Source organism: Bos mutus, chromosome 3, assembly GCF_027580195.1.
Source record: "Bos mutus isolate GX-2022 chromosome 3, NWIPB_WYAK_1.1, whole genome shotgun sequence".
Taxonomy (NCBI): domain Eukaryota; kingdom Metazoa; phylum Chordata; class Mammalia; order Artiodactyla; family Bovidae; genus Bos; species Bos mutus.
The window spans coordinates 100,982,121-101,000,988 of NC_091619.1; the positions used below are offsets into that span (position 1 = coordinate 100,982,121).

General features: G+C 38.7%; 1 protein-coding gene across 16 annotated transcripts in view; it reads right to left on the minus strand.

Moving 5' to 3' along the window:
* SCMH1 (Scm polycomb group protein homolog 1) overlaps positions 1 to 18,868 on the minus strand; it is a 224,290-nt gene that overhangs the window by 24,028 nt on the left and 181,394 nt on the right. For 15 of the 16 annotated variants that reach the window (XM_070368254.1, XM_070368252.1, XM_070368249.1 and 12 more), the window contains 2 exons: positions 17,024 to 17,256; positions 13,080 to 13,206 (listed from right to left, as the gene is read on the minus strand). The exons of the other annotated variant lie outside the window; for it this stretch is intronic. In XM_070368254.1, the coding sequence (XP_070224355.1) occupies positions 13,080 to 13,206; positions 17,024 to 17,256 (360 nt within the window). The remainder of the gene's footprint in view (positions 1 to 13,079; positions 13,207 to 17,023; positions 17,257 to 18,868) is intronic. 16 annotated transcript variants of the gene reach the window in all.

Below are 18,868 nucleotides of genomic sequence, written 5' to 3' on the forward strand. Positions count from 1 at the left end.
TAACCTGCTGGGGTTTGATCAGAGACTAACATACCAGGGGGAAGGGAAATACCCAAGTCTAGCCCCCTCCAGCCATCTTGTCCCATCTAAGGGGAGATGAGGGGGACTGAGAAGCACTGGTGAAGTTCACAGTCTAAGAGCACAGCCTCACCGAAAGACTGAGACCTAATCATAAGACTACAGAATATCTCTCCTTCCTCATACCTTACCTCTATATTACCAAAGGCCTATTTACAATTCCTTTTACCCAGTACATTATACCTGGCTATCAGGAAGAAGTTACAATGCAAAAAATCCAGTTTGAAGAGACAGACCAAGTATCAAAAGTAGACTCAGGCATGGCAGGGATATTGGAATTATTAGATAAAAATTTTAAAACAACTACAATTATTACACTAAGAGTTCTAATAAATAAAGCAGAGAGCATGCAAAACAGATGAGCAATATATGCAGAAGATGGAAATTCTAAGAAAAATAAAAAAGCAATGCTAGAGATAAAAAACACTGAAATAGAAATGAAAAATGCTTTTGATGGGCTTATTAGGAGACTGGACACAGTAAAGAATTGCTGAACTTTAGGACATCTCAACAGAAACTTCTAAAATGGAAAAACAAAGAAAAAAGAAGACTGAAAAAAGAACCCACCCAGAACAGACTGAGTATCCAAGAACTGTGGGACATACAAAAGGAGGAACATACACATAATGGGAAGATCAGAAGGAGAAGAGAGAAAGGAACAGAGGGAATATTTGAAGGCCAAATTACAGTCAGACACCAAAGCACAGATCCAGGAAGGACAGAGAACACCAAACAGCATACATGACCAAAAATACTACGTCTAGGCATATTACATTCAAAATGAAGAAAAGCAAAGATATAACATCTTGAAAGATTTCAGAGGAAAAAACCATCTTATCTATAGAGGAGAATCCCCAAGAATCTCCATTCTTACATCTTTAGAAGCCGTGTGAGCAAGAAGAGAATGGAGTGAGATATTTTAAGGGTTGAGAGAAAATACCTATCAACTTAGAATTCTGTACCTTGAAAAGTTAAAGTGAAGGAGAAAAAAACCCTTTCTCGGACAAAAACCAAAGGAGTTTGCTGCCTATAGACCTGCCTTGTAAGAAATGTTAACGGAACTCTCTAGATAGAAGGAAAATAACATAGGTCAGAAACTTGGATCTACACAAAGAAAAGAAGAGCAGGAGAAGGAATAGGTGAAGGCAAAATAAGAACTTAATTTTCTCATTCTTAACTGATCTAACAGATGGAGGCTTGGTTGCTCAGTCATGTCCAATTCTTTGTGACCCCATAGACTGTAGCCTGCCAGGCTCCTTGGTCCATAGGGATTCTCCAGGCAAGAATACTGGAGTGGGTTGCCACTTGGATCTTCCCAACCCAGGGATCGAATCCAAGTCTCCTGCATCGCGGGCAGATTCTTTACCGCCTGAGCCATCAGGGAAGCCCAAGAATACTGGAATGAGTAGCCTATCCCTTCTCCAGGGGAACTTCCCAACCCAGGAATGGAACAGGGGTCTCCTGTATTGCAGGTGGATTCTTTACCAGCTGAGCTATGCAGGAAGCTCGATATAACAGATAAGATATTTGTTCAAAATAAAAATAGCAACAATATATTAGATTATATATGTTTGCATGTATATGTATATATACATGCTTATGTGTACTTATTCCTAAGTGAAGTGAATGACAGTAATCATACAAAGGATGGAAAGGAGGAATTAGGATTTTTATATCTGTGAAGTGGTATAGTGTTATTTGAAAGTAGACTTAGATTCCTTATGTATATCACAAACTTGAGGGTAATCATTTTAAAAAGTAAAAAAGAAGTAAAAATGATATGCTAAGAAAGGAGAAAGAATGGAATCATATAAAATGCTCAATTAAAAGCCATGAAAGGCAGAAAAATAGTGTAAGACAAAAATAGGACAAAGTACAAGGGCAAAAAAATAAAAAACTGTAATAAATATGGTAGATATGTATCCAATTATATCAACAAACATTTTAGATGTCAATGATCTAAAGATCAAATTGCCAACATCCGCTGGATCATGGAAAAAGCAAGAGAGTTCCAGAAAAACATCTACTTCTGCTTTATTGACTATGCCAAAGCCTTTGACTGTGTGGATCATAACAAACTGTAGAAAATTCTGAAAGAGATGGGAATACCAGACCACCTGACCTGCCTCTTGAGAAACCTGTATGCAGGTCAGGAAGCAACAGTTAGAACTGGACATGGAACAACAAACTGGTTCCAAATAGGAAAAGGAGTACGTCAAGGCTGTATACTGTCACCCTGCTTATTTAGCTTATATGCAGAATACATCATGAGAAACGCTGGGCTGGAAGAAGCACAAGCTGGAATCAAGATTGCCGGGAGAAATATCAATAATCTCAGATTTGCAGATGACACCACCCTTATGGCAGAAAGTGAAGAGGAACTAAAAAGCCTCTTGATGAAAGTGAAAGAGGAGAGTGAAAAAGTTGACTTAAAGCTCAACATTCAGAAAACGAAGATCATGGCATCTGGTCCCTTCATTTCATGGCAGATAGATGGGGAAACAGTGGAAACAGTGTCAGACCTTTTTTTGGGCTCCAAAATCACTGCAGATGGTGACTGCAGCCATGAAATTAAAAGACGCTTACTCCTTGAAAGGAAAGTTATGACCAATCTAGATAGCATATTCAAAAGCAGAGATGTTACTTTGCCAACAAAGGTCCCTCTAGTCAAGGCTATGGTTTTTCCAGTGGTCATGTATGGATGTGAGAGTTGGACTGTGAAGAAAGCTGAGCGCCGAAGAATTGATGCTTTTGAACTGTGGTGTTGGAAAAGACTCTTGAGAGTCCCTTGGACTGCAAGGAGATCCAACCAGTCCATTCTGAAGGAGATCAGCCCTGGGTGTTCTTTGGAAGGACTGATGCTAAAGCTGAAACTCCAATACTTTGGCCACCTCATGCGAAGAGTTGACTCATTGGAAAAGACTCTGATGCTGGGAGGGATTGGGGGCAGGAGGAGAAGGGGACAACAGAGGATGAGATGGCTGGATGGCATCACTGACTTGACGGACGTGAGTTTGAGTGAACTCTGGGAGTTGGTGATGGACAGGGAGGCCTGGTGTGCTGCAATTCATGGGGTTGCAAAGAGTCAGACACAACTGAGCAACTGAACTGAACTGATCTAAGTACATCAGTTAAAAGAAAGAGATTCTCAAAGTGGATCAAGAAATGAGACCCAACTTCATGTTGTTTAAAAGAAACCAACTTTAAATATAAAGACACATATAGGTTAAAGATAAAGGGATGGAGAAAGATATGCCATGCTAACAGTAATCAAATGAAAGTGGGAGTAGCTTTATTAATTTCAGACAGAGCAGATTTCAGAGCAAGGAAAGTTTTCAGATAAAAAGGGGCATTACATGATATCAAAGGTCAAACAGCCAAGAAGACATATCGATTCTTATGGTGTATGCCTCTAACAACAAAATATGGGAGGCAAAAATTGACACAGGAGAAATAGATGAATTTTTCCTCCGTGCAGGAGAAATTGATGAATCCATTATTATGGATGGAGATCTTGATATGTCCTCTATCAGAAATGAACATATTCAGCAGGCAGGAGGACATAGTTGAACTCCAAAGCACCATCAGTCAACTGGATATAATTGATATTAGAGGCTACTTTACCCAACAACAGAGAACACATATTCTTCTCAAGGTCACATCAAACATTCACCAACACATAAAAAGCACTATACAGTCCATGGAATTCTCCAGGCCAGAATACTGGAGTGGGTAGCTATTCCCTTCTCCAGGGGATCTTTCCAACCCAGGAATCAAACCCAGGTCTTCCACACGGCAGGCAGATTCTTTACCAGCTGAGCCACAAGGGAAGCCCAAGAACACTGGAGTGGGTAACCTATCCTCCAATGGATCTTCCTGACTCAGGAATCGAACTGGGGTCTTCTGCATTGCAGGGGGATTCTTTACCAGCTAAGCTACCAGGGAAGCCCAAAACATACCTTAACAAATTTAAAAGAACAGAAATCATACAGTATGTATGCCCTTAGATGACAATGGAATTAAACAAAAAATCAGAAACAGAAAGATAAGTGAAAAATCGCTAAATACTTGGTGCTTAAAGAACATATTTCTAAGTATCACGTGGGTCAAATTAGAAATCTCAAAAGACATTTAAAGATATTTTCAACTAAATGAACATGAAAACATAACTTATCAAAATCTGTGGGATACAGCCAAAGCAGTGAATAGAGGGAAATTTACAGCACTGAGTGCATACATTATAAAAGAAGAAAGACCTAAAGTCAATAATCTAAGCTTCCACTTCACGAAATTTTAAAAAGAAAACTAAATCCAAATAAGCAGAAGAAAAGAAACAGTATAAATTAGAGCACAAATCAATGAATGAAAATTAGAAGTCAAGAGAGAAAAATCAATGAAACAAAAGGTTGAAAGTGAAAGTGTTAGTTGCTTAGTTGTGTCTACCTCTGTGACCCCATGGACTGTAGCCTGTCAGGCTTCTCTGTCCATAGAATTCTCCAGGCAAGAATACTGGAGTGGGTAGCCATTCCCTTCTCCAGGGGATCTTCTAGGCCCAGTGATTGAACACAGGTCTCCTGCATTGCAGGCAGATTCTTAAGTGTCAGATCCAGCAGGGAAGCCCCAAACCAAAGGTTGGTTCCTTGAAAAGATCAATAAAACCAATAAGCCTTTAGATATGCTAATAATAAAAGAGAGATGACACAAATTACTAATATCAGATATTGAAAGAGATGGATCACTACAGATCCATGGTCATTAAAAGGTACTATGACTAATTCTATGCTGACAAATTTGATATCAAGATGAAATGGACCAATTTGGTGAAAGACACATTCTACCGAAACTCACACAAAAAGAAAAAGACATTCTGAATAGGCCTATATTTATTGAAACTGAATCAATAATTAATAACCTTCCAAAATAGAAAGCACTTGGCTCAGATGGGATTTACTGGTGAATTCTGCCAAACATTAAAAAAAACCACATTCTACCAATTCTCTATAATCTCTTTCAGAAACAGAAGCAGAGAGAGTACCTCTTAGCTCATTTATGAGGACAGCATTACTGCTACACCAAAATGAGACAACAACTTCACAAGAAAATTACAGACCAATATCTCTCATGAACAGAGGCAAAAATCCTCAACAAAAATATAAGCAAACTGAATTCAACAACATGCAAAATGAATTATACACTAAAATCAAATGGAGTTTATTGCATGTATGTATTTCCAAACTCTTCATTTGAAAATCAATGTAATCTATCACATCAAGAAGCTAAAGAAGAAATATCACATATCAATAGATGCAGAAAAAAACATGTGGCAAAAAGTCCAAGACCTATTCATGATGGAAACTTTCAACAAACTAGGAAGAGAGGAGAACTTCCTCAACTTCATAAAGAATGTCAACAAAACCCCCACAGCCAACATCATACTTAACAGTGAAAAACTAGAAGTTTTCCCACTAAGATCAGGAACAAGGTAAGGATGTTTCCTCTTACCACAGGTTTTAACCCTGTACTCAAAGTCCTAACTAATGTAATAGGATGAGAAAAGGAAATAAAAGATGTACAGTTTGGGAAGGAAGAAATAAAACTTCCTTTTGTCTGTAGATGACATGATCATCTATGGAGAGAATGCAAAAATAATTCACAGAACTAATAAGCAGTTGTAACAAGATTGCAAGGTATAAATATACAAAAGTCAATCCTTTCCTATAAAACAGTAATGAATAAGTATAATTTGAAATTAAAAACAATACCATTTACCTTGTAGCACCTTCAAAAATAAAATACCCAGGTATAAATCTAGCAAAATATGTACAATATTTATATGAGGAAAACTATAAAACTCTGATGAGTAAAATAATAATAAAAAACCTAAATAAATGGGAGAGATATCCCCATGTTCATGGATAGGAAGACTCAATATTGTTGAGATGCCCATTCTTCTCAACTTGATCTATAGACTCAAGGCAATCCCAATCCAAATCCCAGCAAGTTATTTTGTGGCTATCAACAAACTGCTTCTAAAGTTTATACAGAGAGGGAAAAACCCTGAATAGCCAACACAATACTGAAGGGGAAGGACAAAGTTGGAGGACTGATACTACCCAACTTCAAGACAGTATGGTGTTGGTGAGTTGAGTTCAGTTTAGTTGCTCAGTCATATTCGACACTTTGCCACCCCACGGACTGCAGCATGCCAGGCTTCCCTGTCCATTACCAACTCCTGGAGCTTGCTCAAACTCATGTTCATTGAGTCGGTGATGCCATCCAACCATCTCATCCTCCGTCATCCCCTTTTCCTCCTGCCTTCAATCTTTCCCAGGGTCTTTTCCAATCAGTCAGTTCTTCGCATCAGGTGGCCAAAGTATTGGAACTTCAGCTTCAGCATCAGTCCTTCTAATGAATATTCAGGACTGATTTCCTTTAGGATTGACTGGTTTGATCCCTTTGCAGTCCACAGGACACTCAAGGGTCTTCTCCAGCACTACAGTTTAAAGGCATCAAAACTTCAGCACTCAGCTTTCTTTATAGTCCAACTCTCACATCTATACATGACTACCGGAAAAACCAGAACCATAACTTTGACTAGACAGACCTTTGTCAGCAAAGTAATGTCTCTGTTTTTTAATATGCTGTCTAGATTGGTCAGAACTTTTCTTCCAAGGGGCAAGCGTCTTAAAAAATTTCATGGCTGCAGTCACCATCTGCAGTGATACTGGAGCCCGAGAAAACAAAGTCTGTCACTTGTTTCCATTGTTTCCACATTTATTTGCCAGGAAGTGATGGGACCCGATGCCATGATCTTAGTTTTTTGAATGTTGAGTTTTAAGCCAGCTTTTTCACTCTCCTCTTTCACTTTCATCAAGAGGCTCTTTAGTTCCTTTTTGCTTTCTGCCATTACAGTGATGTCATAGGCATATCTGAGGTTATTGCTATTTCTCCCGGCAGTCTTGATTCCAGCTTGTGCGTCATCCAGCCCAGCATTTTGTATTATATACTCTGCATATCGGAGAAGGCAATAGCACCCCACTCCAGTATTCTTGCCTGGAGAATCCCAGGGACGGGGGAGCCTGGTGGGCTGCCGTCTATGGGGTCGCACAGAGTCGGACACGACTGAAGCGACTTAGCAGTAGCAGCAGCAGCAACTCTGCATATAAGTTAAATAAGCAGGGTGACAATATACAGCCTTCACGGGCTCCTTTACCGACTTGGAACTAGTCTGTTGTTTCGTGTCCAGTTCTAACTGTTGCCGTTGTTTCATGTCCAATTCTAACTGTTGCCTCTTGACCTGCATACAGATTTCTCAGGAGGCAGGTCAGGTGGTCTGGTATTCCCATCTCTTTAAGAATTTTCCACAGTTTGTCATGATCCACACAGTCAAAGGCTTTGGCATAGTCAATAAAACAGAAAGAGATATTTTCCTGGAACTCTCTTGCTTTTTCGATGATCTAACGGATGTTGGAAATTTGAGTTCTCTGCCTTTTCTAAATCCAGTTTGAAAGTCTGGAAGTTCATGGCTCACGTATTGCTGAAGCTTGGTTTGGAGAACTATCAGTATTACTTTGCTAGCGTGTGAGATAAGCGCAATTGTGTGGTAGCTTGAGCATTCTTTGGCACTGCCTTTCTTTGGGATTGGAATGAAAACTGATCTTTTCAGGTTCTGGGGCCACTGCTGAGTTTCCACATTTGCTGGCATATTGAGTGCAACACTTTTGCAGCATCACCATTTGGGATTTGAAATAGCTCAGCTGGAATTCCATCATCTCCACTAGTTTTGTTCATAGTGATATCTCCTAAGGCCCACTTGACTTCGCACTCCAGGATGTCTGGCTCTAGGTGAGTGATCACACCATCATGGTTATCTGGGTCATTAAGATCTTTTTTGTATAGTTCCGTGTATTCCTGCCACCTCCTCTTAATATCTTCTGCTACTGTTAGGTCCATACCATTTCTGTCCTTTATTGTGCCCATCTTTGCATGAAATGTTCCCTTGGTATCTCTAATTTTCTTGAAGAGATCTCTAGTCTTACCCATTCTATTGTTTTCCTCCATTTCTTTGCATTGATCACTTAGGAAGGTTTTCTTATCTCTCCCTGCTATTCTTTGGAACTCTGCATTTGGATGGCTATTTCTTCCCTTTTCTTTTTTGCCTTTCGCTTCTCTTCTTTTCTCAGGTATTTATAAGGCTTCTTCAGACAACCATTTTGCCTTTTTGCATTTCTTTTTCTTGGGGATGGTTTTGATCACAGACTTCTGTACAATGTTATAAACCTCCATCCACAGTTCTTCAGGCACTCTATCAGATCTAATCTATTCAATCTAATAGACTGACTCTATTTGTCACTTCCACTGTATAATCATAAGGGATTTGGTTTAGTGGTCTACTGAATGGTCTGGCGGTTTTCCCTACTTTCTTCAAGTTTGAATTTGGCAATAAAGAATTCATGATCTGAGCCACAGTCAGCTCCCATTCTTGTTTTTGTTGACTGTATAGAGAGCTTCTCCATCTTTGGCTGCAAAGAATATAATCAATCTGATTTCAGTATTGACCATCTTGTGATGTCCACGTGTAGAGTCTTCTCTTGTGTTGCTGGAAGAGGGTGTTTGCTACAATCATTGTGTTCTGTTGGCAAAACTCGGTTAGCCTTTGCCCTGCTTCATTTTGTACTCCAAGGCCAAACTTGCCTGTTACTCCAGGTATCTCTTGACTTCCTACTTTTGCATTCCAGTCCCCTATGATGAAAAGGACATCTTTTTTTTTTTGGTGTTAGTTCTAGAAGGTCTTGTAGGTCATCATAGAACCATTCAACTTCAGCTTCTTCAGCATTAGTGTGTTGGGGCATAGACTTGGATTACTGTGGTATTGATTTCTGGTTTGCCTTGGAAACAAACATAGATCATCCTGTTGTTTTTGAGACTGCATTCAAGTACTCATTTCAGACTCTTTTGTTGACTATGATGGCTACTCCATTTCTTCTAAGGGATTCTTGCCCATAGTTTAGATGTAACAGTCATCTGAATTAAATTTGCCCATTCCCGTCCGTTTTAGTTCACTGATTCCTAAAATGTCGATGTTCACACTTGCCATCTCCTGTTTCACCACTTCCAATTTACCTTGATTCATGGACCTGACATTCCAGGTTCCCATGCAATAATGTTCTTCACAGCATCGGACTTTACTTCCATCACCAGTCACATCCACAACTGGGCACTGTTTTGCTTTGGCGTTGGTGAAAGAACAGACAAATCAATGAAACAGAACCCAAAAATAGTCCAACACAAATACAGTGAACTGATCTCTGACAAAGGAGCAAATGCAGTACAATGGAACAAAGATACGTTTTTTCAAGTTTGTTCAACAAATAGTACTGAGACAACTGGATAGACACACACAAAAAAGTGAACCTAGACATAGATTTTATACCCTTCACAAAAATTAACTCAAAATAGATACAGACCTAAATATAAAATTCAAACTATAAAACTGCTGGTATAGCCAGACAATGGTATGTTATTCAGCACTTGAGAAGTGAGCTATCAAGCCACGAAAAGACACAGAGGAAATTTAAATATATATCATTAAATGAAAACACCAATCTGAAAAGGCTAAGTATACTGAATGATTTAAATTTTATGACATTCTGGAAAAGGTAAAATTATAGAGACAGTAAAAAGGTCAGTGGCTGTCAGAGATGAGTGGGGAGGTAAGAATGACTAGGCAGAGGACAAAGGATTTTTAGAGCAGTTAAATTATTTTGTAAGATTCTATAATGGTGGATACTTGTCATTATATATTTGTCAAAATCCATAGAAAGTACACCACCAAGTAAGATCTCTAATGTAAACTATGGACCTTGTGGGGTGATGATGCTCATCAATGAACAAATGCACTATACTGGTGGGGGATGCTGATGATGGAGAAGGGGAAACGTGTCGGGGGTAAGGAGTATATGGGAAATATATTCTATACCTCCTGCTCAAATTTGTTGTGAATCTAAAAAAGAAAAATAATCTAGTAAAAAATCGATAAAACAAGAGTTCTTCATAGCAGATGCAAATACCAAGAGTGGGTAAGGAGAGTGTAGGCATTTTCTAAACATATGTGACCAAATTCCTAAATGTATGTAAAGTCCCTTTATGCAGAGCATTTTGCAGGACTAGTTTTCTACCAAATACCCTTTGGAAAATGCCACTAGAGAAATAATGATAATTAAAAAAAATTGCCAGGAATAAGAAACTCAATAAAGAGTTTAGAAGATACAGTTGTGGAAAGCTTGAAGAAAGTTGAACAAAAAGACAAAGAGAATAGGAATAAGAAGAAAGAGGGTCAAGAATACAAAGGATGACTTCAGGAGGTTCAACATCTGAACATATGCCAGGAAGAGTAAGTAGATAAAAAGTGAGGGAAAATCATTGATGAATTTAATAAAGTTTCAAGAAACCAAATGATGGAATGGGCACACTATATGTTCACATGGTGAGTAAAAATACTCATATTCTAGGTGAAATTTCAGAATAATGGGGATGAAGAGAAGCTTCAAAGAGAATAAACAGGCTTCACACAAAACTGAAAATAAAAATCTAGGGAAGATTCCATGGTAAAATAAAGATTACATTGTAAAATAAAGGAGCAAACTGGGATAACACGAAAGAGAGATGAACATGCTTGAACATAAAAAAGAAAGATGTATACAGCAGTAAGAGACTGTAAGGCTGAGCTAGTAAGTACATAGCAAAATAAACACATAACAAAAAAGGTCAAGATTTAATCTAAAACAAAGTTTTGTACAACAAAGGAAAAGTAATCATAGTACTCTACATGGCTCAATTGAGACTAGCATAAAACAAGTTACAATAACACACTATTGAATTTCAATCTAATCATAATCATATCATCTTATTAAGACAGGGAAGTATGTGTGGGTGGGTAACAGGCAAAGAGATTAAGAAGAGTTAAATCCTGGGTTGCCAAAAAAAGAAAAGGAAGAGTTAAAGTGTGTTGGTACAAAAATACCTCAAGTTTAAAAAAAAGCCATTATAAGCATTCTATTTACATATATGAAAGTAAATAAAAGAATCAGCTAAATTAAAAGTGACTGCCTTCTGTGAGAAGTAAATGACAGGGGATAGAGGGGGTCTGTTCCTCTTCTTTTTATAATAATTCTTGTAGTCTATTTTTCCTTTAAACTGTTCTCATGTATATAATTCTGAAGAAAATAAAAAGTGTTGTGCAGTTAAAAAAAATGAAAGGTTGGTAATAAAGGATATAGCATGGCACACAGCTTTCAATCTATGATAGCTTTTATTGTTAACAGTTGAAGCATCTATAAAGGTAACTTGGACTAACTGTATCATTGTATAGGTGTGTAAACTGAGATCAGAAAAGGAAGTGAAAGCAAGATCACACAGAAAGAGCAAAGGTCCAGTCAGGATGGTGAAACAGTGATCAGTGAAAACTGCTATAGCCTGGCCAAGAGCAAGAAACAGGGATACAAAGTGAAGTTGCCATTTTTCTTAGCTATGAGATTCAGACCAAGGGATGGATTTCAGCATAGTGACGACCAAAAGAGATGAGTTACGTCATTTTAAATGAGTAGTGAGGCACAGTCATGAGGCTTCCACTAGTATGAATCATCTAGGTTTTGTTGAAAATGCATCCAGGCACCTAACTGATATTTAGAATCATATGGAGTAAACAAGCAGGTATACAGGAATCTAGTGGGCATGTTATAGGTTAGAAAATGGAATTAATATCTTCGCCGAGGTGTTCCTCTATCTTTACTTCCTCATCCATGGAGCTAAGCTAAGCTTTGTTTATCAATCTAGTAACATTTTTGGACTAAGCAAACCCAGTAACTGGCTGAGGCTAGATGCATAAGACACATTTGGAGAAATAATGTGATAGTACCCTGATGAGAGCTGAACATAAATGTTACCAGCAGGCTCTGTTCTTTTCCAAAGGTTATTTGGAGAGGAAATGATTGGGCTTCCCTTCAAGCACTAACATTCTAGGGTGGAGACAAACTCAACTCCTAAGAAAAAGGCTACCTTAACTTCCATGAGGATCATTCATTCCAGTTCCTTAGATTTCCCTAAGAAGACGTTTTCACACATGTATCTTAATTTACACATAAAAATGAATATTGTTCTTTTTGTCAATAGTTACCCCACTGGGAGGCTGTACATCTATTCTAAAGGGGTAGCTCTTTTAGAATTACCTTCATATAGTTTATGAAATGGGAACAGATATGCACAACCCAAGTGATTACCCACTCACTATGGTTATCAGATTTTGCTTTGAATCAAACATGCACTGATTTGTCCAAAATAAAAAACACTTTCACAGTACCAAAAATTGCCACCGTCAAAAATTAAAAAAACCAGAGCAGTGTCATACATATTTGAGTGGTGGCAGAATAATTATAATGCTGGAAGGGTTCTGGAAAGGGTCACTAAGGAGGGAGCATCCCAAACTGGAAAGGATGGGTATAATTACAAACTGAGCCAGTGAGCTCCTGGTGCTGGCTTCATGTCCATCCCACCCCCAAGCCCTAGATCCCCAACTGTAAGTTCACAGAACATCTACCGAAGTTTCTTGGATCATTTTGACAGAATGGAGATGTCTCTGAAGTTATTTCAAATATCAAATTAAAAATTTTTAAAGATTCTGTTTAGATTTGGATAGGGGGCTAATTGGGCTACCCTGATGGCTTTGCGGGTAAAAATCCGCCAGAGATGCAGGCAGATGCAGCTTTGATCCCTGGGTTGGGAAGAGCCCCTGGAGGAGGAAATGGCAACACACTCCAGTATCTTTGCCTGAAAAATTCCATGGACAGAGGAGACTGGAGGGTTATAGTCCATGAAGTTGAAAGAGTAGGACACGACTAAGTGCGTGTGCCCCAGCAGGGGGCTAATTATTGGTACGGTATGAGAGACAGTACAGACCCTGGGGCCTGGGGCCTGTTGCAGCTAATACTGTGATCTGCTCTTACCTGTGGGGGCCTGCATGGCTGAGCTGGGTATGGTGGCAGCATCTTGGGGTACAGTGCTGGTGTCCGGTTCAGGGGTGCTGGTTGTTGGTGAGGTGGGTGGTGGGTTCAGCAAAGTCCGAGGTTTCCTCTGTCAAAATGGATGAGGAAAAGTTTGCTACCCATGATAGGTAACTTGTCTTCTCATTCCTCTATTCTTAGCACTCAATGCACCCATGAAACTGGAATACGTTTGTGGATGGGACTGTGTTCTTTCTTTTTTATTTTAATTGAAGTATAGCTGATTTACAATGTTGTATTAGTTTCTGGTATACGGTAAAGTGAGTCAGATATATATGCAAACACACATATGTATTCTTTTTCAGATTCTTTTCCATTACAGGTTATTACGATATATTGAACACAGTTCCCTGTGCTATACAGCAGGACCTTGTTGTTTATCTGTTTTATATATAGTAGTGTGCATCTGGTAATACCAACCTCCCAACCGAGCTCTTCTCCCACTTTGCCCTTTGGTAGCCGTAAGTTTGTTTTCTATATCAGTGTGTTTATTTTGTAAATAAGTTCATTTGTATCCCAGATTTCACATATAAGTGATATCATATGATATATATATATATTTTTTTTTCCCCCAAATAGCCTCTTGTTCAAAGCTGCAAAAATAGTAGATGCTTAGTAAATATTCTCTCAATCTATGTATAAGAGTCTGGGCTTCTGTATAGCCAGGGCTTAATTCACTATCTTTTATATGTATTCAGTATTATTATCTGAAGTCTGGATTTTTTATTAGTTAGACAGAAAAAAAGCAAAAAAGGAAAAAAAAATGCTGCGACCTAAGTCTACTTTGACATCAGTTTGTTTCTCTGTTGAAAATGGAAACATCCCTTCCCCTAATTCCACAAACTACTTTCCTCTACCTACCTCTTTGGCTTATTACCTGCCATTTCTTATCTTAAACCTTGTATTCCAGTAATCTCTAACTATAGTACTTCCCTAAAACCTGCAGTTTTATCTAGTCCTTGCCTTTATAACAATAAACCATCTGTTTTGCTAGAATACCTTTTTTTTACCTTATAAATATCTGTTTGTCCAGGAAGCCTTTCTAGATGTCCTCTAGTTACTGTCTCTTTTGTGCCATTTCTGTACTTTGTATGGTTGCATTTGTTACAATGTACTTTCGCTATATATTTATATACTGGTGTCCCCTATTAGCTTGGTGCTCCCTGAGGGTCTGATTCTCCTTACCATTCTGACATGATACTTGGCATATGATAAGTATCATAAATGTCTTTCAATGAAGCATACAGTATAGAATATCAATAATGGGAGTAGTAATAATGATTTGAGAAAAATCTAGTATCTCCTCTATGCTGTTCTGGGCAATCTCTGGGGGAGAAAGATCACAGAAGGTTGTTTTTTCCTCAAAGAAACAGTTTTCTAAAAAGCCTTTCTGAATGCAAGGAAAACATAACCATCACTGAGATCCAGAAATCCATTTTTACTAAATGTCACATGTAGGGTCCACTCTGGGAGCTGTATAAACCTGACTGCCTTCTCGGAGTGTATCAGAGAGAGAGCCCAATGACAGCAGGCACATATACAGGATGGCGTTGCCTGTCAAAGCAGTCATGCAAACTCTTATATAACATTCAAAGCATGCATAGGACATGGACATTTCCTCCTGTTTTTGATATTGCCACAAGTAAAAATCTAAATGAGCAATGAGTCAGGAAAGAAAGGAAATAGTTCAACTTTACTGAGTTGGTAGGATTTCATGGGGGTTCCTGAAGAAACAAACCTGGTGAGTTTTGGTTCCCAAATATTGGAGAAAAAAGCAGAAAGATGTAAAGCATTATTGAGATAGGTGCATTTACATGTATTATATCTATTCATATGTTATCCATTCTATTGGTGAGAAAATTGGGGCTCTTAGCCTTACTCAAAGCTTTCTCAAAGTCAACACAGTGGTAACAACTGGAGATGAGATATAAATCTAAGTTTCTCTGGCTTCAAAGCCTATGCTCTTATCACAAGATCACTCTGCTTCAAAAATGAATATACAGGTCATGGGTTAAGTAGAGGCCTATACACTTACAGGAATAGGCAAAATCACAGGAAGGGGAATTAGGGAGTCAAATGCCAGGCCATAAAATACAGTATTAGATGAAAGTTATTGCTTTTAAGAGGACTGGAAAGAAAAAGGACTTTGGTTACTATGTTTAGGACTTCCTGAAAGCAGAGCTGAAGCAATCATAGAATTATAGTTCTTAGCTTTGAAGGATCTTAAAAGTTACTTAATCCAACTATCTACCTAATACTTTTACATCCCACTCCTTAAAAACATCCATATCAGTACCTGGGTACTTGATGAAATACCTGATGAAATGCCTCTAGTGATGGGAGATTACTACTTGCATTTTGAAATAGATTTAACTGTTCCTTTTATGTTGAGACAAAGCCTATTTGCTTGAGTTTCTGCTTATTGGTTCTTTCTGTCTTATTGGTTTTTGGAACCTCATGGACAAGTTTTCTCCCTTTTTAATCTAACTGTCAAGGTGCCCTCACATCATCAAAAGCATGACTTCCTTGGCCTTGGAATTTTTAGAGCCTTCAGCCTCTCCTCCATAACATGAGAATGAGAAGAGAGTAATGGAGACAAAAATGAATCAGGATCTGGGTTAAGGGTTAATGATAACAGATTGGGAGTATTATGCATTACATAGAAGGATCAGGATGTGACATCAAGAATTCAAAACCAATAAATAAGGGATATTCTCAATTGGAAATCATCACTAAAATCATCTATCTATCCATCCATCCATCCATCCATCCTGCATATATTGAACATTTCCTAAGAGACTGAGATATAGGGCATGGGCAGGAGAAAAAGAGAAGACTAGGTTCTTGACCTTCAGGAGCTTATATTCTAGAAGGACTGAGGCCAGCTGGAGCTAAGAAACAAAACAAACCCACCCAAACAATCAAACCTAGAGAAGAACTTAGGAAATTGGAATGGAATGCCTAAGGAGAACTGGGTATCATTTTCACACTGGAACTCAGGTAGTCTAGTTTGGGAAGGAGTTGCAGAGAAATTCTCTGAGACTTAGGAAGTGATTGGAGAAGATGATGCCAAAGGAAGCCTTAGAGAAGCAGCTGAGGAAGTTTCATATCAATGGTTTTCTGAGGGAAGATACACATGGAGACCTGGTCATGACTAAAAGGCGGTACTTTCAGTAACAGTGCTCAGTGAAGCTCGACCCAGAAGTTTTTTCCAACACCAGAGATTAAGTGTTACCTTCCTCGGGAAATGTGAGTGAATATATGATGGGGCAGCAGTGATCTTAGAACTAGAAGATCTGGAGATCCATCTCTGTAGCCTTTGCCATTGATTAGCTGTGTGACTATAGGGAAGTCATCTCCCATCTCTAAGTCTCAATTTACTTGACTATTTAACATTAACACTACTTATCTCCTAGGGTTTTGTGAATATCATATGATCTGTAATGGTGTCAAGTATACAGCCTGATCCTTAGTATCAATAATTTCCTTTTTTTTTTTTTTTTAAAGAAGGTATAGGGACAGAAAAATAAATACATTTATAGTGTCAGTTTTCTCCTTCTGATCACATACCTGGGCATCCACTTTGTGTAGGTTAGTAACAATTAGGAGCAGAGCCTTTCATCTATTGAAGATATCAGACCAGAATTCCCATGAATGTAACTTTCAAAGTAAAAATTTGTTTCTTATCCATACTATCTTATCTCTAACATTACCAACTCCCAGCTAAGTAGCTAAAGTAGGGATGACAATATAGGAGATTCTCCTTAAAAGCACACACGAGGTGGAGAATAGAGTCAGACACATTCCTTTCTAAGATGGATGGATATGGATGAGTTATCCCTTTATAACCATTTATCCCTTGCTGGCAAACCCACATTTTTACCTACCTTACTGCCAGGTTTGGGACCCCTCTTCTTTGGGAATTTCAAAGGCTCAGCTGACTTGGATGGGGTAGAGATGGGATGGGGAATTAGGGGCTTGGGTGTCCGGCCCCGCTTCTTTCCTGGTTTACGACCCCTCTGCCCTGGTTGATGCTCCAAGACAGTTTTGGTGCTGCTGTGGATGCTGGGCTTCTCAGTGTTCACATCGGATGCAGGGTAGGGATTCTTTGGAATCACAACTGCAAGAAAAAGACTCATTCTAACACTCCCTCCTCCCACCTGCATCCCCATCCCAGCCAGAGGGAAAAAAAGACTTGCTACTTCTGCTTGGATAGTTTTATCCCAGGAAGCTAGTCTCTTGGCATCTGACCTAAAAGTTAGAAAATCTCAGAGGAGAACTGAATTTAGATTGGCCAGAATTGGAAGTTTTAATTATTTCTGGCTAATGTAGGAAAAATATTACACGTTTCTTCCCAAAGAACCTAGTTCAAGCATATAAACAACCACAGGCTCAGAGATGGAATGGCTCTTAGAAGCTTACAGTCTTCTGCTAAGAATGAAGACCTGAGGCTCAGAAGAGGAAATGATGCCTTCCCTAGGTTACACAGGGAGTTGGGATAAGGACTTATGTGTGGAAACTGGGTTCTGACAATCAAATCAGGGATTTTCTGTATCAATTTACTTAAAGTTTTAGTGTGATTATTGCAGTGAGGACTACTGAAATACATACAAATATATACATCTAATAGCATCTTTCCTTACCTTAAAAATTTGGACTTTAAGATAAAGTCCAAATTCTTTATTCTGATATCCAAATTCTTTATTCTGATATCCAAAGACCTTTGTGATTTTGCCCCTGCCTTGCTTCCTAGATATGTCTGATGTCATTTCCTATCACCCACCCCCATGTCGTAGCTCCACTGTTTTCTGAACACCAGTTTGTTCAAATACGTTGAATTCTCTGTTCTTTCTGATCTGAATATATCAATACTCAGTTTCTGACACTCAGCTCCAGAATCACCACCTTATTGAGGCCTTGTCTGACAACTCCATCAGTGCTCCACCTGCTCTAAAACAGTCTGCAGAGTACTTTCAATTTACTCTGATCATTCATCTCCTTAATTGATAATTCTTCAAGGTAAGCAATATCTAATTCATTCCACAAAGTTATTAAGCATTTACTACAGGCTATACATTATTTTAAGTCCTGGGGTAGAATAGTGAACAAAACATAGTTTCCACTCTTATGGAGCTTACCACCTAGTGGGGGAGACAGAAAATTGGCCAAAAAAGACACAACATAATATTAGGTAAATGCCATGATTAAAACTAAAGCAGCAAGTTAAGGAGACACAGAGGTGAGGAAAGTCCTCTTTGTGAAGGTGACATCTGCACAGAGCTCCCAAGTGAAATAAAGGCAAAGTCTTATGAAGGCTGAGGGAGAGCCATCCACTAGATGGTCTATAACAAGTGCAAAGATTCTGAGATGGGAACATGTTACTGTCTTTGAGAAATGGAAGGAAGATCAGTATAGCTGGAATTGAGTGAGCAAAGGGGAGAGTGGTGGGAGATTAGGTAGAGAAGAAGTAGCAATAAGACTGTGTGGGATTTTGTAGACCCTGAAAATGAACCTAAATTTATCTTAAGCTTGAAGGGAAGCCACTGGAGAGTTTTGAGCAAGTGAGTGACAGGGCAGACTTAAAAGGGAACACTCCGGCTGCTCTGGGAGGGGAGGGGACGAGAGTAGAACTTAGGAGACAAGTTGATAAAGTAATTACAGTGGGCAGGTAGAAGACAGTGTTTCTTGTGCTTCCAGGTAGTATGTAACAGATATGACTATGTGGTGCTGCT